Raw genomic sequence first — 23,694 nt, 5'->3', positions numbered from 1 at the left:
AATTTTTTTTTATTTAATTATGTTTAAAAACTAAATGTTGCCATAAGACTGAATAAAAAAGCACTTTGTGTGTGCTGTTTCGCAATAAGAGTTTAAAATTGGGATTTTTTTTTGGTGTAGTTGTTTTTATTTTTTGTTTGTTCGACTTGATAGAAATTCTGAAATCAATTGGTAGTTGAACTCATCTCTTGGAGACACAATACAGAAATTTAATTAAGGAAATTATATAAAAAAAATTAAACAAATTCTTTATTAATATTCGTTATCGATTGAAGTCGCTTCCTAGACAGACAATACAGCAATTTCACAAAATCTAAGTATAAGAGTGATTAAATTCTATATCAACATCCATTTCTCGGATACATCGGAAAAAGTTGACAAAATCTAAGTACCAAAAGAATAAATTCATTTTCAAAGTTTTTATCGGATACATCAGATAACAGTCATAAAATCCAAATTCTATTCATTTTGGCTTCATGTGTTGTTACGTTGAATTTAGATTAGACCAGTTTTCTTTCTATAGTAGAGACTAGCGTATATTTTTAGAGTAGAAAAAAAATTCTGGTTAGTCTGATGTTGATTGTGAGAGTGTTAGGACTCTAAAAAATGGATAGATATGAGAAATAGCGAATCATGGGGGGTCTACTGTTTATGGAAAAACGTTTGATTCTAGATGACTATTTTCTAGAGCTTACTATTCAAAGGAAGATATTTTCTCAGGGAATGCTTGTCGATATTGACCGTAAACTCTAATTTTTTGTAAGAAAATTATAGAAAATACATTTCTCTAGGTCAAATGTGAATCTTTGGCTAGAAAAAAGCTACGTGAAAACAACTTCAACCATGGCCCAGCCCCCTGCGATCAGAAATTAAATTATAAAGTTTCTTCACCTCTAGAATACACAATACAGAAATTTCATTAAAGGAGTTACGAAAAAATTGTAAGTAACAATGCCTGTGTGTCTATATGTGTATATTTGTTTGTGTGTGTATATTTGTATGTGTGAGTGTGTGTGTTTGTGTGTTTGTGTGTGTGTGTGTTTGTGTGTGTGTGTGTGTGTGTGTGTGTAGAATATTTTTTACCATGTCTTATGCATTTATCACGATCAAGTATGTCCTTAGGTATCTAGTGCGTGAAGAATCTGACCTCGTCTTCAGGACGGTGATAAAGCCCTTCAAATTTAGGACACTTAAATTCTTCTAGATTGAAAAGTGGAATCCTAGGGTCACACTTTTGAATTAAAACTTTATCTGTAGGTACATTACCCTTTACGTAGAGTGCTTCAACCCCGAAAAAGTTGCAAATTTCACTGACTTCCTCCTGGACATTTCTCAGTTCCTGACCACTATTATTAAGTGGTGTAATCACTCTATCGTAGAATCCCAGTCTGTTTATACGATGTAATGTAGTACTCCACAAGCTTTTATCATACTCAAACATGCTATAGTTCACTATCCAATGATAACAGTCAATTTCTTCTAGTTCCATTGACAATAATAAAAATCTACATTCAAATATAACACCACAAGATGGTTTTTTCAAACCGATAAATTCTGTGTCATAGAGTCCTATCATCTTGGAAGCTATTAATATAGTTGTTAAGAAGAGAAATACATCATCAAGCTCTTATGCCTTCGCTCAAGGTCGAATGGAGTTATGGCTAGGGGGATGACTCCTAAAACCATCTGAATTCATTGTGGGGAGGAGTCATAAAACCCCTAGAATTCATTGCGGGGAGGAGTCATAGAACTCTCGGTATCTATTGCATGCAAATGAAGTCAGGAAATTACAATTTTTTTATTTTTTTTATAATTTCTGTATTGTGTATCCAAGAGGTGAATTCAAGAAAGAGTTTGTTACTTACTTACTTACTTCCTTACTTACTTACTTACTTGCCTACTTACTTACACACAAATTTTTCATTCTGATACCTAGATTTTGACAATGTTATCCCATGTGTCTGACAATAGATGTACGCAAATTCCTTTTCTTACATCGTCGATGTTTTAATAGACATTCTAAACGCTTGATATGCTAGCTTACTCTAAAAAATAATGAACACATAACAATGTAATATTTTTAATGAAATAATGTTATGTAGAATATTAATACAAAAATATATTATGATAAATTATTAATATCAATGATTAACTTTGGACATTTTGAATCTGTTCCATAAAATGGTTCACCATGTTCTCTCTTGATATTGTAGTTATTGTCTTCTCTTAGTTCGTAATCAGTAGAATAATCATTATTCCATTTTGAATCATACACAATTTTTACTGGTGTCTCATGAACAGGCTCAATATGCTTTTCGTCTTTGGTATTATTTGATTCATTGACTGTTTGATCAATGCCAGTAACGTTTGCTAGTGCTTTGTTTTTCATCGTTTCATCTTTATATTCCATAGTGATATTTTCTGACAATGCCCTTTTTATTTTTCCGGCAATTTCACTGTCTATTATCACATTATTGTTACACAGATAACAGTTTCGGCACATAGACAAGATATGGTTTATGATATTAGTAGCAGAGTAGGCCTTTCTTTTCCTCTTTGCTTTCATTTGAATGCTAATACCCGAAAGTTGACGATGGGGTGCAACAAGAGGTAGCATGTTACCACAAGCACTGACAAGAAGATGTCCCTCTTCATAAACTATTATTTTTATGTTGGCATTTTCTTTGAGTGCTATCATCTCTGGATATCTACTCTTGCATATCCACCCTAACAAGCGTTGAATTATTTTGGTACTCCAAAGAAATGAAATTCCTTACTGTCATGACAATGCACAAATACATTTTCAATAGTGCTACCATTTTTACTTCTCTCATAGTTTAAATACTTCTCCTTGTCAGCATTCAATGCTAAAATAACACTAGCATGTGAACACATTTCTAATGGGGGGTCATCCACATGTTCAATATGCACTTCATCTTTGCTATTATTTGGTTCATTAATTGTTTAATTAATGGTACTGACGTTTGCTGGCACTTTGTTTTTCATCGATTCATCTTTATATTCCTTAGTGTTATTTTCTGCCAATGCCCTTTTAATTTTACCGGCAATTTCACTGTCTATTACAACATTATTTTTACAAAGGTAACAGTTTCGGCACGTCGACAAGATATTTTTTATGATATTAGTAGAAGAGTATGCATGTCTTCTTTTGATCTTTCGTTGAATGCTAATACTCGAAAGATGACGACGGGATGCAACAAGAGGTAGCAAGTTACCGCAAGCACTGGCAAGAATATGTCTCTCTTCATGAACTATTATTTTTATATTGGCAGTTTGTTTGAGTGCTATCCTCTCTGGATATCTACTCTTGCATATCCACCATAAGAAGAGTTGAATTTTTTCGGTACTCCAAAGAAATTAAATTCCTTACTGTCATGACAATGCACACATACATTTCCGATAGTGCTACCATTTGTACTTGTTTCATAGTTTAAATACTTCTCCTTGTGGGTATGCAATGCTACAATAACATTGACATGTGAACACACTTTATTAAAATGCTCCATCTTCACTTTTTTAAAAGATATGACTTATGTATTTATCGTTCCACTGCGAAAAAAATACTGCTTTAATACTTGTAATAGAGTAGGTAGTGTCGATATCCGGACATAGAACACCAGTGGGAAAGCCGCATTGTTTCTCTGACCAATCACAGAGTACAATTGTTAGAGCCGTAAGCATATTTTGTCATTTTAAGATACGTAAAAAAAAAAATAAAGTTGAATAATTTCGAAGTTAAAAAAAATAGTTTGTTTTCATGAAAAAAAAATATTGAATTAGAAGCATCAGTCCTCATTTTTATGAGTATCCAAAACTGGACTTAAGTTTCACATTTGAACCAGAGAATTGTATTTTCCCTAATTTTCTTACATGAAAGTTGAATGAAATTTTGGTATTGTATATTCAAGAGGTGAAGAAAATTTTTTATAATTTAATTTCTGATCGCTGGGGACATCAGAGTCTCTCAAACCCCGTGAAGCTATTTTAAAAGGTACAAGAATTATTTTTTTTAACAAAAATCCTCGCTTTTTGAATGACCATCAAGTAAAGAAAAAAAAACACACAGAATAAGACGACACTCTCAAACCCCGTAAAGCTATTTTAAAAGGTAGCCTACAAGAATTAGCTTGAATCTTAACATACCTAGTGGAAATCCCCCTGTGGAGAAGTATTAAAAAACTGGCTAGTGTCGATAACCGGACAATTCTTTTTTTCTCTTTTTTATCACAAAGAATTTTCAATGTCTCCAAGGCAGAGCAATTTCTTCATAAATTCCACTATTTAATGCACCCCTCCGGCCCGAGGCCTAAGTCATTATCTTTAGAATTAATAAACTATACCTTTTAAATAATTACAGTAGTCTAAAGTCTTTCATAAAAAGCTCAGACACGATGTCAAATTTATGAGCAGAGTATAGCGTGTATCTCCCTCCCCCCGTAAAGCTATTTTAAAAGGTAGCCTACAAGAATTAGCTTGAATCTTAACATACCTAGTGGAAATCCCCCTGTGGAAAAGTATTAAAATGATTTGCCGTTGAGGCCTAAGTCATTATCTTTAGAATAAATAAACTATACCTTTTAAATAATTACAGTAGTCTAAAGTCTTTCAGAAAAAGCTCAGACACGATGTCAAATTTATGAGCAGAGTGTAGTGTGTATCTCCCTCCCCCTGTAAAGCTATTTTAAAAGGTAGCCTACAAGAATTAGCTTGAATCTTAACATACCTAGTGGAAATGCCCCTGTGGAGAAGTATTAAAAAACTGGCTAGTGTCGATAACCGGACAATTCTTTTTTCTCTTTTTTATCACAAACAATTTTCAATGTCTCCAAGGCAGAGCAATTTCTTCATAAATTCCACTATTTAATGCACCCCTCCGGCCCGAGGCCTAAGTCATTATCTATTGAATAAATAAACTATACCTTTTAAATAATTACAGTAGTCTAAAGTCTTTCAGAAAAAGCTCAGACACGAAGTCAAATTTATGAGCAGAGTGTAGTGTGTATCTCCCTCCCCCCGTAAAGCTATTTTAAAAGGTAGCCTACAAGAATTAGCTTGAATCTTAACATACCTAGTGGAAATCCCCCTGTGGAAAAGTATTAAAATGATTTGGTGTTGAGGCCTAAGTCATTATCTTTAGAATAAATAAACTATACCTTTTAAATAATTACAGTAGTCTAAAGTCTTTCAGAAAAAGCTCAGACACGAAGTCAAATTTATGAGCAGAGTGTAGTGTGTATCTCCCTCCCCCCGTAAAGCTATTTTAAATGGTAGCCTACAAGAATTAGCTTGAATCTTATCATACCGAGTGGAAATTCCCCTGTGGAAAAGTATTAAAATGATTTGCCGTTGAGGCCTAAGTCATTATCTTTAGAATAAATAAACTATACCTTTTAAATAATTACAGTAGTCTAAAGTCTTTCAGAAAAAGCTCAGACACGATGTAAAATTTATGAGCAGAGTGTAGTGTGTATCTCCCTCCCCCTGTAAAGCTATTTTAAAAGGTAGCCTACAAGAATTAGCTTGAATCTTAACATACCTAGTGGAAATCCCCCTGTGGAGAAGTATTAAAAAACTGGCTAGTGTCGATAACCGGACAATTCTTTTTTTCTCTTTTTTATCACAAACAATTTTCAATGTCTCCAAGGCAGAGCAATTTCTTCATAAATTCCACTATTTAATGCACCCCTCCGGCCCGAGGCCTAAGTCATTATCTTTAGAATAAATAAACTATACCTTTTAAATAATTACAGTAGTCTAAAGTCTTTCAGAAAAAGCTCAGACACGATGTCAAATTTATGAACAGAGTGTAGTGTGTATCTCCCTCCCCCTAAAGCTATTTTAAAAGGTAGCCTACAAGAATTAGCTTGAATCTTAACATACCTAGTGGAAATCCCCCTGTGGAAAAGTATTAAAATGATTTGCCGTTGAGGCCTAAGTCATTATCTTTAGAATAAATAAACTATACCTTTTAAATAATTACAGTAGTCTAAAGTGTTTCAGAAAAAGCTCAGACACGATGTCAAATTTATGAGCAGAGTGTAGTGTGTATCTCCCTCCCCCCGTAAAGCTATTTTAAAAGGTAGCCTACAAGAATTAGCTTGAATCTTAACATACCTAGTGGAAATCCCGCTGTGGAAAAGTATTAAAATGATTTGCCGTTGAGGCCTAAGTCATTATTTTTAGAATAAATAAACTATACCTTTTAAATAATTACAGTAGTCTAAAGTCTTTCAGAAAAAGCTCAGACACGATGTCAAATTTATGAGCAGAGTATAGCGTGTATCTCCCTCCCCCGTAAAGCAATTTTAAAAGGTAGACTACCAGAATTAGCTTGAATCTTAATATACCGATTGGAAATCCCCCTGTGGAAAAGTATTAAAATGATTTGCCATTGAGGCCTAAGTCATTATCTTTAGAATTAATAAACTATACCTTTTAAATAATTACACTAGTCTAAAGTCTTTCAGAAAAAGCTCAGACACGATGTCAAATTTATGAGCAGAGTGTAGTGTGTTCTGAGTTTCTGGCTAGAATTACACAAAACCCGTCCTAATCACCAAGCTTTTGTTTTCAGATACGACACACGCGAAGTTTTGCTTCAAAAGAGACTTTTTCTCTAATTACAAACACAGAAGCCTATATCGAGAACGGAAAAAGATTTTTGATATATGGATCATAGCACATTTTGAACGAAATCACTCTTTTTACAGTGCAGGGGGGAGGGTTTTTGTTTACATAGTGGAAAAAGAGCGTACTTTGCGTTTTCTAGCGAGTATACTCATCATATAGTAGGATTTGTATTGTTGGAGGGGAGGGGGGCCTATGCCCCTGAATTTGAATTTACTGGAGGGATGATCTTATTTGGAAATAAATTAAGAAATTCAGTAAACTATACTCACATTGAAAATTGACGTATCCATTGCTTTAAAGTTAATACACTTTTCAGACATTTGTCGTTAAAATTTTCATTTCAAGTCATTCATTTGGGTTTTTCGCAAGCAATTCGTGCCACAGTACAGCACTATCACTAGTCTAAGACATCCACTCTGTCATTATACCATGCCCGCTTTAAAAAAAAAGTGCACGTCAAACGGGACATTCTTGTGCAATTCTTATCAATAACAAAAAACCAGTCTGCTTGAGTTATATAATTTCGACCATACTCTCAAAACATGTTAGACCACATTATACCATGCCAGCTTTTAAAATGCCCATGTCTAACTCTAATGTCACGCGCGTGGGTTTTTCTTGCACAATTCCATGTATTTTTTCTTGTACAGTTCAAATCACCCGCAATTCCAATGTGTATTTTCATGTGTAATTGAAAGTACTGGATAGATTACTACTAATGTACCCTTTGAGGTATTCCCCTCCCTCCCAAACTGCAAAACAATTAGATAACCCCATTGTAGAAGTTTAAGTGTCTTTTTAAGTTTTGTAATTTGTACATTTTCGGGGGACATTTTCTACGGGGGGGGGGGTATTTTCCAGGGGGCAAGTGCCTAGAACCATCTGTTACCTACTTTGGTCTGAACACTAACTCCCAATAATATGAGAACTATTGGAAACCTTTGAAGAAATCTTGAAAATTCTGATGGTTCATAAATAATTTCTTTGACCACACTGGTCATTAAGATGAAATTAAAAGATTTGATATTGTGCAAAATTTTTAATTAAGATAGTGAGAATGAGAAAAAAACGTGTAACTAATAGAAGTCTGAATGTCTGAATATTTTGGCCTCACATTATTTTAGACCTTAATTCCGCCAGAGGCGTCCTGTGCATCTAGGAAAAGCCTCTAGCCGTCCATTAGGTCTACTGCAGCTACGTTTTCTTCCCACGTTTAGGCATTAAGCCTGAGGAGGTGTGCCTGAAAGTTGCGCTACAGTGTGTTGCCTGTCTGATGGATGCGGAGGGGGGGGCTGCCTGAAGCCTTTGATCGTTTATTCGTAGAACGTGTCATAAATACTTCTGCCCTTGTACACTGATGACGTTGGTCAGAAGCGGTTGTCTCGTCGCATGTTGTATTAATTGATTCCTCATTTTCTGAAGCCAGTGAATATTTAGTATTCTCTTTAGCAGATATCTTCAAACGCTTAGATTCGTTTTTCTTGCCGCTGCTTTTAGTGCCATGTCTTTGTGGCGTGCAGTAATACAGGCAGAACTTTGCTATCAAAAATGTTCACACACGCTAGAAGATGAAAAGTGAAGACGATGAAAATTGAAGATGAAGAAGATGAAAATAAAACAAAAGCTATACGAAAAAAAAACAAAAAAAAAAATAGAAAAGAAACTCGCATCCATTAAATTAAAGTAGGTGTTTTAAGCAAAATCAGGTATGCTTGTGCACCAGGCTGGATTGTTTAAAAACAATACCTTTATTTTATTAAAGGGGAACTTAGTTTGCTTTTACCTCTTTTGGTATGGCCTTTTTCATCTTTTGTGCTATTTTCTATTATGCAAGAACTATATAATCCAGTTTTTTCCCTCTTTTTCAAGTTTTTCTATTGATGTAGCTAAAATATTTGGACTTTGATTAATATACACTTATATGTTTTTTTTTCTTGTTTTTGACTGTTTAAATTAAAAGTTATATCCGTTACTATATTTTCTTGTCATAGAACTCATTCGGTTTCTTGGTTCTTCTTCCCTATTTCGTTCTAACCTATCATCGAGCAATATTTGAAGAGTAGAACTCTTTTAAAAACGGAATGCAAACTGAACAATGCTTACCACTTTGAAACTAAATCTTATCATTTTGGGAAGGCAAAATAGATTATTCTTATCTATCTCTATTCGGATATTTCTTCAAACTAAGCTATCTAATGAATGCATCCGAATTATTATTTTATTCTTTTTTCTTCTTTTTTTGCATAGTTTTTGCTTTCCAGGAAGTTGTGTAACGAAAATAATGTGCACAGTCTAAAAACTTGCACAGACGATTTGTCAAATCCTGACTCATACAACAATGTTGAAAGCTGATTAAGAGAGCTAAACGATGGGTCGCAAAAATTGCCAATAAATCTAAGCGAAAGAAAATAATTAAATCACATAAATACCTAGAAGGACCACTCGATGTCTTTTTTCATGGTCTAAAATAGATGTTAGTGAATTAATACAAAAATAAAAAATGGTGACATATTTTGCGATGATTAGGCCTACAGTGGTATAAAACTTAATTTTTTGGAAAAAACTAAATTTATTGGTTTGGCAGAATTAATAAATCTTGAGACTCAAATTACTGTTCTTATATGTTTCATATAATAGTTGAAATAATCCAAACTTTATTCGAAATTTATTTATAAACAAGTAACTATTTTAACTAAAGCGAAAATTAGGTTAAAAAAAAAAATTGGTACGAAACCTGCGAGAGACGAAACCTGCCAAACGGGTTATTTGCAAGAGACCCCTATAGAGAAATGGAATGCAAAGCGTGTTTTCATTGCGTTTACGATATTTAAACTGTTGTGTTTCGGGGTTTAGGGGGGAGGTACTTAGGCTAAGTTAGGCTACGTATTTAATATATGCTATGCTTTACCCCCCCCCCCCCTAATTTGCAAATATATAGCCCAAATTTGTTTTCGAACTTTTATATATCCATCCTATTTTATTTTATTTCATTAGCATTAACCAAACTTGACTTCTTTCGTAGTGTCCGTGTAATGCACCAGTACCCAAAAATTAAAAGCAACTTTGAGACTAGAAACAAGTAAAAACAATCCATAAGACTCAGCTTGCATTAGCTTACTTAATCCCTTCTTCGACTTCTTTGAGAGATTGGTAAACTTGCTTATCAGATCTGACTTACTCTGTGTATATCCCTTTCAGCCCGCTCTTTTTCATCTTTTACAAAAGGTTTTACAAAAGTTTACGAGGTAAGCAACCATGATCATTTAAAACCGAAGGCTTCCAGCTTAAAACATATGAACAAATTAACTTAATCTTATGATACTTAGCAATTCCTTGCGACGGGCGGGATGAAACTCGTGACCTATTGATCAAGAGTCGCGGTCTCATCCACTACGCCGTTACAAGGTAATTTATAATCTGATTTTTCTAAGAATACGTTCACATACTTTTGATAGAAGTGTAATAGGCGATGTGCACAACATTTTAGTTATCTAGCAATGTATGCAAATGTGTAGCTTTTGGTAAATAAAAAGTAAACAGCCACATTAAAACATAAAAGTTCGGCTACCGCGTCCTCTACCCTACAACTACAAGAATAGCTATTCTTCTCTCTCTCTCTTTTTTTTATTTTTATTTTTATTTTTTTTTTATTCCCAGTTTCCAACTTTAATCTTTGGATTAATTAAATAAATTTTTATTTTGGAAGAAGTTACAAAATTGTGTGGTTTAACCTCTTCAAGGATTATTCGCAAAGGTCTTTTGTTGTTTGATTCAGTTTTATCTGAATCATCCATTGAAATTCCAGAATGTCAAATGGGACAATCATGCTCGAGTTGAGGGTGAAAAAAGGTGGCATTATTTGGCCTCACTTCTTCTGACCTCTAGTTTCTCAAAAATATGACAAGTCAAAATCTCGAGCACAAAAAAAAAAACATGTTTCCAGTAGTAAAGGACATAATCTATTTAACATATAACCACAATGGAAAAAAATTCTGCGGTTGAAATTTCGGTCTCGCTCTTTGCTTCAGCCATGAAAAATTATTGTTTTCTTCATTTAATTTTCTGGGAAGCAGATCCATATATAAATATTTTTTGAGTGTCAACATCATTACAGTGTTTAAGAAATTTATAGTCAATTTATTTTTATGATTAATCTTTTCTAATATTTGTTTCCTGGCTTTTCAAAAATTCTTTTGATAGTTTTAAATTAAAAATTGGAGAAAAACTTGTAAAACAAGTTCGTAGGTTTTTTCAAATACAGTGAAAGAAAATGAATCATATGAAAGAAAATACAGTAAAATGTAGTTCTAACGCTGTACATGCTCCCAGATTTTGTGTCAAGTCGATTCTTTAATTCTTCAAACCCAATAATGATTTATTCTGATTTCCGTACCAAGTTTGTTTTTTTTACCCTATCTCGCCTTGCGTACTTGAACCGATGTGTTGCATGTTTGGTTAGATCGCCAGTGATAATAATTAATCTTAATTAACCGATTTCTAATTATTAATTAACCAAAATTAATTTATTTTTGATTTCTAGAGTACACTGAAGCAGTACGTATGCATAGAGAACTTGGACTTCTAGACGGTATTTCCATCATTATCGGTTGTATTGTTGGATCGGGAATTTTTGTTTCTCCAAAAGGAGTTCTTGAAGAAGCCGGTGCTCCAGGACTCTCCTTGATAATATGGGTTCTCTGTGGCGTTTTGTCATTACTTGGTGCACTTTGCTACGCCGAGCTAGGTGAACCTTTTTCTATGTCTTGACTTTTAATAAGTGTATACATTTTCGGTTCCCACTATGAGTTGAAACTTTATAAACTCTGGTGCAGTTCTGGATTCTGGTGCAATCTGTTAAAACGTGATTTAAGCACTTTCTTTCAGAGACTGATTATAAACAAATAGGTGACATGAAAACGATCTTTGGCGTTTTGTCATTAATTGGTGCACTTTGCTACGCCGAGCGGGGTGAACCTTTTCTATGTCTTGACTTTTAATAAATGTATGCATATTCAGTTTCCACTACGAGTTAAAACGTTGTAAACTCTGGTGCGTTCTGTTAAAGCCTGATTTAAGTGCTTTCTTTCAAAGGCGGATAGTATACAAATAGATCACACGCAATCGATCTGTTTATAGTTTTTGACATGGATATGAAAATAAAGAGAAAAAGAGGGAATGCTTAACCCTTTATTCCCTGGTAAAAAGTGTGCTTTAATTTTATTGATTTACGTCTGTGACGTATTTTCGTAAGCCGATAGCTTTATTCCTTAAATTATTGTTAGAAAGGGAAGTAGTATTGATCTCTCCTTTTACAAGCTGATTGGTTCTCCTGTCTGGTACTTTAAACCAGTAAAAAGAATGAAGACTTTTTAGTCTCAAGATTTTTCACAAGCAGTCCCTCTGTTGCTCTACGATTTAAAAGATATGACAAAAAGAAACAATAAAAATAGCTTTTGACCCTGATGGGTCCTTGTTGGTTTCTTTTCTGTGGGGTATTTGCGTTTGAAGATTGCTTCTCTCCTTTACAGTCAATTACATAGCATGCTAAGGTAATGGGTTTGGACTTGGGGTACCGCATATAAGTAATACACTTCAAGATTTAACTTTCCTCTTTTTTAACTTCAGTTTCTAGTAAGTAAAAAAAAAAAAAATGTGTATTGTGCATGTATGCTTTAGTAATATGTAAAGGATCAATATTTTTAGCTATCTCAATTACTGAAAGAAAAAGTTGGCGTCTAGAACAAATTTTGTCAGGTTAGACTTTACAGTCAACTTGTAATTTGTGCTAATCTCCTCGCCTGTTGTAATTCAAAAGATGTTACGTGACAATGAGGGGGGGGGGCGTACCCAGAGGGGGGTTAGGGGGGTTTGACCCCGCCCCCTGAAATGTTTTTTTGACTTGTAAAAACGTAAAAAAATGGATACAAACAAATTTTGTATGCGTTTTTTTAGTTTTTTTTTGCGTAACCCCCCCCCCCCGAAAAAAAAATCTTTGAGTAAAACCCCCTCCGAAAAAAAAATCCTGGGTGCGACGTTGGTGACATTTATTGTAAAGACTCCGTCCCCTAAATTAAACAAGTTCTATTACTTGGTCCATGTTCTCAAAGAATATAAAAGGGTCAATTTTTTTCCTTTCAAAGGGTGCTGTATCCTCTTTTTGTTTTAGTGATAAAGTTAAGGAATCGAACATTTGATATAGAAAACGCTTTTCTATATCCGGAATAACTAAAAAAAAGTTAGTCTAATAAAGTAGTCCCAAAATATTTTTCAGCATCCATTCAGCATCTTATGGGGCAGGTGACAACTGACAACACTGTTGTTCAGTCATTGCCACCCTTTTAAAACAAAGCAGAAGATTAATCAATTGGTTGAAATTGATAGAGACGTGCACACAAGCCATACGTTTTAAAAAGAAAATTTTTAATACTCTCTGTTAACTTTATTGAGTGACCCTTAATCAGGATCAGAATGTCCTCCCTTCTTTTACCAAAAAATTGGATTAGTCCTCCTTTTAGTGCTTAACCAGTACAAAACACTTTGAAGAATGGATTGTTTTCTAAATATGATTTTGATTATTAATTTTATAGGATACATAGTTGATAGATTAAAATGGTATTAAATTATTAAATTTGGTGTTTTATTTTGGTTGATGTGTTTTAAGGAAGGAGTTGTGTGTTAAGTTAGTGGTAGCATGGTACATGATGTTGTGGTTGTGTTTTGTTTTTTTAAACCCCTTCTGAGGTTAATGTTAATGTTTTCTTGTGATTTGTTTGGTTATCCCTTCCTCCATTACATGCTGTGGCATTTGGAGAGGATGTGTTTATGTTACTTTTTTGTTAATAACTGATATTAAATGAAATAAAAATAAATAAAAACACAACCTTGATTTCCCAACAAAACACTAAATAGTTGCAAAAATGTACGTTTCTAAATAAGAGTAATAACAATTTGTTCACTAGAACAGAATTTTGTTGTTGTGGAGTATTAAAAAAGGGTGTTTATGGAGAGCAGGGTTACACTGTGCACATGTCCTGCACATGCAACACTGAACTAAATTGAGACAATATATTTTGAATGCTATGCTTAATGAATACTTTTTATGTCAAGTTTTTTTCTGCAAGAATAATGGATTATTGGATATTTCCGCAAGGATTATTTTTGGAGAAACTGACTTTTGTACCTCCTGCAGAAGAAATGATGACAAAAAAATATGTTGATACGAAACTGATTTTAAAATTGTTTCTACCTCACAGATAGAAAAAGAGTATAGGCCATATTTGGCAAAATTTCGCGGTCAAATTTTGCCGTGTATAAAAAATTTTCATACGTGTTAATAATGGAATTTTCCTTATGGAAGAATATTCCATAATGAAAGATCAATTTTTCATAATGTCAAATTTTTAGCAAATAGTCAAGAAGCTGCTCCTGAACTTTGCTTGTTTGTGTTTTCTATAGGAGAAATGCTAATCCAAAACTACTTTTGAGAGTGTTTCTGCCACATAGATAGAAAGAAGAGTATAGACCAGATTCTGCAAAATTTCGCCGTCAGATTTTGCAATTAATCAGAGTCACCCTGCATATTCGAACTGGAATTTTTGTCTTGAGAGAATGAAATATGTCAGTTTTTTTTTATATTTTCAATTTTGTTTTCAAAGGTCATTTTAAATATACAATTAGAATGGAATATTTCTTATGGAAGAATATTTCATAATGCAACGTTAATTTTCAATCAAGTCAATTTTTCTGAAAATAATCAAAAGCTGCCATAAATTCCACTATCTTTGTCTCCTGCAGGAGAAATGCCAATCCAAAGCTGCACTTTTTAAAACGTTTCTCCACACAGATTGAAAAAGAGTAGAGGCCAGTCTCTGCAATATCTCGCTGTCGTATTTTGTCGTTAACCCCGAGTCACGCTAAATATTTAGAATGAAATTTGGGGCATGAAAGAATAGAATTAATTACACCATCTAGCGAGAATTCCGCCTATATTCCTTTTCTATGTCTAGTTTCTGCTGCGAATTTTCCAAAATGTCAAACTCTCGCTTTTATTTATATTTTGAGGCGATTTGGTTTACTTGGAACTCTCCCTGTGGTATTTGAGAAAGTTTTGTAATACATTCAGGAGGTTATTCACGTTCTTTAAAAGCATTAATAGAGTTTTATTTAAATTATAAATTTGTGATTGTGACCTTCTGAGCACCTTCAGTACATCTGGGCACCGCCCAAATTCCTTGGCTACTATCACCACTGCTTGTGAAAGTGAAGATGTTTTTTTTTCTATCGCGTCTTGCTAATTTGAATTTTAAACTTGTTTATGAATAGATTATAAGTAGCCAGTTCAAGTTTATTAATAAATAATGATGCTGCTAATATTTGTGGCCAGTGTTACCAGATTCCTGGTATAATATAGTGCAGCCTTAAGAGTAAAAATACGCCAAAGGCACTATACTGTAAGCTAAGATGTGCTGAAGTTGCAAATTTTCTATAAAATTCATTTTTAAAAAGAATATGCTAATTTGAATAATTCAATACGCAGCTAAAGTGGTGTAAATGCGCCCCATCTGAAAAAATGTAACGAATAACTCATCAACTCATCGTACCACTAAGCTGCCTGTGGACTCATTGAAGCTGCAAATTCACATCATTAAATCCATCCCACAAATTCCATTGAAAATATTTGCGAAATAAAATTTATCATTTTATACATTTAATAGATTAGTATCATTATTACTTTGAAACATAAATCTGTGTTTCAAGTGAAGGCCTAAATTTTACTTTTAGTTTTTATTGATCTCTTATTAGCTGCAATTTGATTTACGTTGCTGGGACTACGCGAAGTCTAGCAGCAACCGTTGCTTGTCTTCGCCAACAAAATGCTTCGGGAGCAACACTTTGGTTTTATTTTTTCGCCATCTAATGAATACTATAGTTGCAAATCACTTAAAATATTATAAATAAAATATCTCAAGAAAAAAATTCTTTACCCCCCCCCCTCCAAAAAAAACCACAAAACAAATTATGATAAGTTTCTTAAAGATGGTCTCAAATAACAAGGCTGAAATCAGTTTATTCTCTAACACTCAACCAATGATGTTAGTTTTAAAGGCCGTGTATTTTATAACTATGTGTATAACTCAATCTATGTTATTATTACTAAAAGTGCTAGAACTTTAAAATTCTTTAAAACAAATTTACTAAATTATTACTAAAATTACTAAAAATTAGCATGTACAAGCTAAGGGACCTTGCCTCATAATATAATACCTACTAATTTTGCCATTTGTATTTGGTGGTAACAACAATTTGATTCAATGTCTATCATCTACTGATTGCCACAATAACACTTCTAAGAATTGCCAAAGTACCCCATTGCGTTGTATTCTTATTTATAATCGTGGTGTAGTCTCTTATATGAAGACAAATTTTCTGGCAAATAGTAATTGTTTTCAAATCTTCCTCCACCCTGAAACAATTGAACAGCCCTCTGGAAAAACTCCCACGGGCATCCTTGGCTAGGTTAGCAGTGCTGTATTCCTAGAATAATCTCACAAGACAATACCTTGGATAGGTTACAAATTGTGACTGAATTAAAACTTTGAATAAAAGGACCTACTTAATTCTACAAACTGACTTTAGAAAACATGAAAGGTAAATTAGGATTATTTATTGAATTTTTAAAAGAAATAAACACTTAAACGAAGTTTTATGAAATGTGTCTTTAAAAACCTTAAGTATATAGCCTGGATTAAAGGTTGAATGGAACTCGTCTCATTTTGGTGAAGAGGAGTGGGGGGGGGGGAGTGGATGTAATCAAGGAAAAGCCGGCTACTGTATCATCTATATACAATTTTCGAATCTACCGTTTATGTTACGAAAACGGGACAAATAAGACAATTCAGATTTTAAATGAGAGCAAAACAACAGTGTTCTACGTTGTTTTTCTCGGGATGATAGTAAACCCCAAAAAAGGTCGAAAACCTTTATATTTGACCGTCTTTTTCTTTGTTTCTTAATAAAAAAAGAATTAATGAAATAAAAAAAAGATTGTTGGAGAAGTCGCAAGACATTAAAAATATATCGTATAATACTAGAGGACTATTGAATATTTATCCTTTTCGAACTGATTCAATCGAAAAAATATCAGTGGAGTTTCTCAGTCGATTCAGTATGAAAATATCACTTAGGAAAGGTGTAACTCAATTTAAAGGTGCAACGGTGTATCTCGCTTATACCGTTTAAAGTTGTTTTAAAAGTGTAACTCGTTTGTTCTGTCACAGGTAAACATTGGAAAAACGCTCTTTGCTAAACTTTATAATGTCGTGGCTTTGGCTTATGCACTATTTAATGTGTGTAAACTGTTTTTTGTTTGTTTGTTATTTTAATAGCCATGGCCCTTGCGACTTTAGAGCATTAAATATTTATCTATCTATCTACATTTACCATGTGTGGGAGATATTGTGTAATTATGTATTTTAGTTTAATGGTATTATATCCTTTATTATGTTTTTGTTTTGTTTTGTAGTTTTGCATTATTTTTGTTATGTACTATTTTTGCTACGAGTGTTATTATTATGTGGTATTATTTTGTGTGATTTTTCATTTTTTTTTTTGCCATGGCCCAAAGCGGCTTTTATTGCAATAAATATCTATCTATCTATTTCTAGCACAGTTTTGGAATCCTTTGACAGTCACGGATAAGAAAGAGATCAAAAACTGTTTTTAAGTCTGCTAAGTTCTCTTTTCAACTTCCCAGTTGGTCTTAAAATCGTTTCTTATGAAAAAACTTTTGATTGCCGACCCTATTTTAGTGTTGATGAACTGGCTTCTAATCCATATAGTAAAGAGAAGGACCACCTCAGGATGGGTATTCTTTTTTGAATGGTTTCTAGTCGATGTTATGTAGTTTTGTGCATATTATTTCTTTTCCGGTTTTTCTCTCTTTTTGTACTCCATCTTTTTGACTTTGTGTGTTGATAAAATATTTCATTCATTCGTTTCATTTAAGCTCCTGTTTTTAGTTATTACATTTTGTTTACTTCAGGTACAACGGTTCCTAAATCTGGTGGTGATTATGCATATTTGCGAGAGGCATATGGTCCACTGCCTGCATTTTTATATCTTTGGTCATCTCTGCTAGTTGTGATGCCAGCTGGCAATGCTGTCGCAGCGCTGACTTTTGCTAATTACATTCTACAGCCAGTTTTTAGAGAATGTCCTCCGTCGAACCTCATTCTTACAGTAATAGCGGCATCTGTAGTTTGTAAGTTCTTCTTTATTCTTTAAGTTTTTTTTAAGATTTGACAACACTGTCACTGCTAAGACTGCTCTCTATCTCGCAAAAATTATATTACCTGAGACGGTGTATTGCACATTTTTCTCCTAATATTAGAGGATATAATAAGACTGAAATATAAATAAAGCTACTGTTTAAACTTTTAATTAAACCACTGGAAAAGAGTTCGATTATTTCGATTATCAAAAGTTTGATTATTTTAGCCTCACATCCGGGAGCATTTATCAACGGAAAGCAAAGGAGAAAAACTAGATTCAGCGGTTAGGATACGCTAGTAAATGCCATAAAAAGATGAATAAACGTTAGATAAAAAAGTCTAGTTTCTTTTTCTTCTGTTTTTATTGATGATATATTTTTTCCTCTTAAGCAGGAGAATTTAGTGTCCACTGCCAAAATTTAGGAGTGTTGATTTTTATTGAAAGACTTTTCCTATGGAGCAAAGAGAGAGAGTACTGTACACAAATTATTTTTGTGGATTCGGAAAGTTTGAATTAATAATATTAAAAAAATTATGTCACTGTTTTGTAAACGATGAAATTTTGCCTTTTGATATATTGTTTTATATCTTGAAGGGGCGTTCTAAAAGCCAAAAATGTGCTTTTTTAGACTTAATATTTTCCAAATTTGTTTGGGTTCAATAAATGGACAAATATCCCTCACTCCACCCCACGACGAAATTGTATTTAAAAATCCTTGATTTGAGAAAACCCCCTTGAAAGTTTTCTTGACAACATATTAAGCTGACTACTTTTATTTATTTGCATATTTGGTTTTTTACCAGATCTTACATTTTCATATGAAAAAAAAAAATGTATCTGGCCAATTAAACGGTTTTGAGGGCACATGTTGCTAACAGTCAATGTTTTGTATACGTCTCAATTTACCGTCACAATGAATTATACCATCCATGTTTCACTGTCACAGTACCCTCTCAGTAACTATCGCTATCATCGTGTCAGTAACACTCACAGTGAGGGCCAAATACAGGGGGGTTGGAGGTTTGACCCCACCCCCGAACTGTTTGTCTGACTCGTAAAAACGTAACAAAAATGAATGAATGAGCCCTGGATGCGACTCTGCCCACAATATACCGTCTTTATGTTTGACTGTCTCATTTGCTCCCTTGTTAATATTAATAAAATAAAACTTTCCGAAAAATAAGTTTTTCAAAGAAAAGTAAAGGCCATTTTAAACTTAAGCTCAGCAGATACAAATACCTGTTAAAATTCCAACACAAAACGACCAGAAATTACTATTAAAGAATAAATGAAGCCCAAAACGAATAGAAATTAAATAAACAATCATAGCAAAAAAACATACAACAAGTAATAATATAAATGAATTAATAAATCTTACAGTGAGTAATTCTTAAATTGAATATGCAAATCAAGCTTAAAACGAAAAAAATATTTTGCTATTGAAGTACGAAGTAAAACGAACAGAAATTAGATAAATAGTCAATGCAAACAAACATACAATAGATATTAATGTAAATGAATAAATAAATCTTAAAACGAGTGAAACTCAAATTGAACACGCAAATCAAGCTTGAGAGCAACAAAAATCACTATAAACAGTAGTTTGGGTATCACCCCCGTCTCTCACTGTAAAAGTCTTTAACCTGCAGCGTCATGGGCGCTATACTGAAACCCAATTGTATTGCAAATATTTTCTTTTGTATTAACTATTGAGTATAAACAATAGAAGTATACTAAAATTTTGAACTGATGAGATTTTGGCAATAAATATCTTTATACATCATATGTTCAGTTTAATTTTTTAGCTTTTTTTAAATTATTCAAGACGAATATAGTTTCGCAACAAACAAGAGTTTGGATAATGCCCCCTTCCTTAACTGTAAATAAAAACTAAAAGTTTACTGCGTCATTGGCACTTCACTGAAAATGAATTATATTACAAATATTTTCTTTTCCAGTTCTTATAGCATTGAAAACAAAAATAAAATTGGAGTGAAATAAATTCTTGAACTGATGGGTCTTTCAACAACTAATATCATTATATATGTAACAGTCAGTTTAATGTGGTTTAAACTTTCCAAGACTGTTTAAGCCGTAAGTAGTTTCCAGTAAAGCGTCAATGATGCAGTAGGTTTTAGACTTTTACAGTGATAGAAGGAAGCGATATCCAAACTCTTACCTGTAGGTATTTCGACTCTTTTCAAACGTGATTCGCAAAATTATTGGATGCTGCATGCGCTTTAATGATTGCTCGCTACTTTAAATTAATGCCTATTGTAGTTTTATTCACAGTAGTTCTTCGCTTAATTCCTGATCGTTTTGAGCTTTATTAGCGCTTCGATAGCAAAACATTCTCTTCATTTTAAGCTTGATTTTTCTATTCAATATAAGCATTACTCGCTTTAAGATCTATTTATTCATTTATATTATTACTTGTTGTATGTTTTTTCCTATGATTGTTTATTGAATTTCTGGTTGTTTTAAGTTTGAATTTGAGCAGGTATTTGTATCTGCTGATCTTAAATTTAAAATGGCTTTTACTTTTATTTGAAAAACCTATTTTTCGGAAAGTTTTTTTTTAAATTAATTTTTGCTTTTTTTTTATTACGTAAAGTTTCAAGTTTTAAAAGATTCTTTATTTCAAAATCAAACTAAAAAAAAAAAAATCAAATCTTCATAAAAGAATCAAAACTGGTGAAAAAAGTTTGTCCCCTTTGAAATGAGCCCCCTTTGAAGTTTATATAACGACCCCTTCTATGCGAAGTGCGTCTGGGAAAAAATAAATGGAGGATAGGGGGAGGCTAGCTGCCCTCCGATCACTTTTTACTCTTAAAAAGTGAATTACAACTTTAAATTTCCAATGAAATTTATACGAGCATCCCTTCCATAACAAGCATATATGCTCCAAGGGAATAACTTACAACGCCTACCCTCGGGCCCTGGGGGGCTGTGTCGACACCGGAGTTTTTGTTATCTGAACTTTGAACTATTTCTAACAAAGTGTCTGTCTCAAAATTTTTATCTGATGCATTTCGGGCGTGGGCTAGTCGCCCTCCGATCTCTTTTGACACTTAAAAAGTGAACGAGTACTTTCAATTTCCAGTCAAATTAACCCTTTCCAATGTTTTATAGGTATCCCTTCTATAAAAACGATACATGCCCCTAGAGCATTACTTACAACGCCTGCCTACAAGGCCATGGGCGGGTGCGTCGACACAGGAGTTTTTCTTGTCTGGCCTTTGAATTATTTTTAATGAAATGGCTATTTTAAAAATTTTATCGGATAGGCTTGGGGAAAAAAGGGTGTGTGGGGAGGGGGGGGGCTAGTTTCCCTCGGATATTTTTTACTCTTAAGAAGTGAGCTAGAACTTTCAACTTCCAATCAAATGAGTCCTCTCTGAGGTTGATACGAGCATCCCTTTCATAAGAACCATACACGTCCCAAAGAAAACACTTACAAAGCCAACCCACGGGGCCCCGGGGGTTGTGTTGATACTGAAGCTTTTGTTACCTAATTTTTCAACAATTTTTAAAAAACTAGCTATCTCAAAATTTCTAGTAGATGGGTTTGGTGAAAAAAGGGCACGGGGGGGGGGGGGGGGGCTAGTTGCCCCTAAATCTCTTGACTCTTAAAAAGGTAACTCGAACTTTCAATTTGCAATCAAATGAGCCCTCTATAAAGTTTATACGAGCATCCCTTTCCATAAGAAACATACATGCCCTTAGGGATTAACTTACAACGCCTTCTTCTGGGCCCGGGGGGGTTTTAGTGACACCGGAGTTTTTCTTATCCGAACTTTGAACTGTTTTTTTTTTTTTTACAAAATGTCTATCCCAAAGTTTTCATCAGATGGTTTTGGAAAAAGAAGGCGTAAGGGGGCTAGTTGCTCTCGGATCTCTTTTGACTATTAAAAAGTGAACTCGAACTTTCAATTTCCAATCAAATGAGCCCTCTCTGAAGTTTATACGAGTATCCCTTTCGTAAGAACCATATATGCCCCAGGGCATAACTTACAACGCCTACCCCCTGGGCCCTGGGGGTTGTGTTGACACCGGAGTTTTGTTATCTAATTTTTGAACAATTTTTAAAAAACTGGCTATCTCAAAATCTGTAGCGGATGGGTTTGGGGAAAAAAGGGCACGGGGGGGGGGGGGGCTAGTTGCCCTTAAACTTTGACTCTTTCAAAGTTAACTAGAACTTTCAATTTCCAATCAAATGAGCCCTCTATGAAATTTATACGAGCATCCCTTTCATGAGAACCATACATGGCCTTAGAGCATAACTTAAAACGCCTTCTCCCGGGCCCTGGGGGTTTGTATTGAAACCAGAGTTTTTCTTATCCGACTTTTGAACTGTTTTTTTTTTTTTTTTTCAAAATGTCTATCCCAAAGTTTTCATCAGATGGTTTTGGAAAAAGAAGGTGTAAGGGGGCTAGTTGCTCTCGGATCTCTTTTGACTATTAAAAAATGAGCTAGAGCTTTTCATTTTCAATCAAATGAGCCCTCTCTGAGGTTTATGTGAGCATCCTTTTCATTGGAGCCATATATTCCCCGAGGCCATAACTAAAAACGCCTACCTCCGGGCCCTGGGGGTTGTGTCGACACCTGAGTTTTTGTTATCTGACTTTTGATTTTTTTTTAGCTTAATGCCTATCTCAAAATTTTATCGGATGCATTCGGGAAAAAAGGGGTGTGGGGGGGGGGCTAGTTGCCCTCTAATCGTTGTTGACTCTCAAAAACTGAACTAGAAAATTCAATTTCCAATCAAATTAGCCCTCTGAAGTTTTTACGAGCATCCCCTTCACAAGAACCATATATTCCCCCAGGGCATAACTTACAACGCCTGCCTTCAGGCCCTGGGGGGCTTTGTCGACCCCGGAGTTTTTGTTATATGGTCTTGGAACTATTTTTAAAAAATGGCTACCTCAAAGTTCTTATCAGATGGGTTTGAAATAAAGGGCGTGGAGGGGGGGGGCTAGGTGCCCTCCAATCTCTTTTGAATCTTAAAAAGTGAACTAGAACTTTCAATTTCCAATCAAATTAGCCCTCTTTGAAGTTTTTACGAGCATCCCTTCCATAAGAACCATATCTCAAATTTTGCGAGCTATCTCAAAATTTTGATTGGATGTTTTTGGGGAAATGGTGGGCGTGGAAGGGGTGTTCGTAGCCTTCCAATCACTTTGGCCCTTAAAAAGGGCACTAGAACTCTCGATTTCCAATCGAATGAGCCCCTTTTGAAGTTTATACGACGACCCCTTCCATATGAAGTGCCTCTGGAAAAAAAAAATAAATAAAAAATAAAACTTAGGAGCCGTATGGCCTTTACTATAGGCAACGCTATAGCGTTGCCTCTGAAAGATCTCAGAAACTATTTTTAAGCAGAAATATTAAAACGGCTCGCTTGAGTACGGTACTTTTTTTGCAAATCTTTTCCTGTGCCACTTAGTTCAAAAATAAAAATAAAAAAACGGTAGAAAAAAATATAGAAGCTATTCCGTTTGTTGTTTCTGCAAGAAGCTTGTGGTGTAGGAATAATACAAACTGGCGTTAATAATAATATAATATTTTTAAAAAATAGCTACCTCAAAGTTCTTATCAGATGGGTTTGAAATAAAGGGCGTGGAGGGGGGGGGCTAGGTGCCCTCAGATCACTTTTGACCCATGAAGAGTTAACTCTAGGCTTTAACTTCCGCTAAAATGAGTCCTTTCTGAGGCTTATATATAGGTTTCGGTCATAAAAACCTATAATACAATCGAATCAAAACTTACAAC

General features: G+C 34.1%; 1 protein-coding gene across 2 annotated transcripts in view; it reads left to right on the top strand.

Annotated features, from left to right (window-relative positions):
• LOC148945928 (Y+L amino acid transporter 2-like) overlaps positions 1–23,694 on the top strand; it is a 153,169-nt gene that overhangs the window by 71,819 nt on the left and 57,656 nt on the right. For both annotated transcript variants that reach the window (XM_089097802.1, XM_089097801.1), the window contains 2 exons: positions 11,192–11,395; positions 17,693–17,911. In XM_089097802.1, coding sequence (XP_088953928.1) covers positions 11,192–11,395; positions 17,693–17,911 — 423 coding nt within the window. The remainder of the gene's footprint in view (positions 1–11,191; positions 11,396–17,692; positions 17,912–23,694) is intronic.

This window comes from Artemia sp. Qi Xiang Cuo, chromosome 12 (genome assembly GCF_049724085.1).
Source record: "Artemia sp. Qi Xiang Cuo chromosome 12, ASM4972408v1, whole genome shotgun sequence".
In the NCBI taxonomy this organism is placed as follows: Eukaryota; Metazoa; Arthropoda; class Branchiopoda; order Anostraca; family Artemiidae; genus Artemia; species Artemia sp. Qi Xiang Cuo.
The sequence above is the reverse complement of the archived record's forward strand: the minus strand, read 5'-3'. Positions and strand labels throughout refer to the sequence as shown.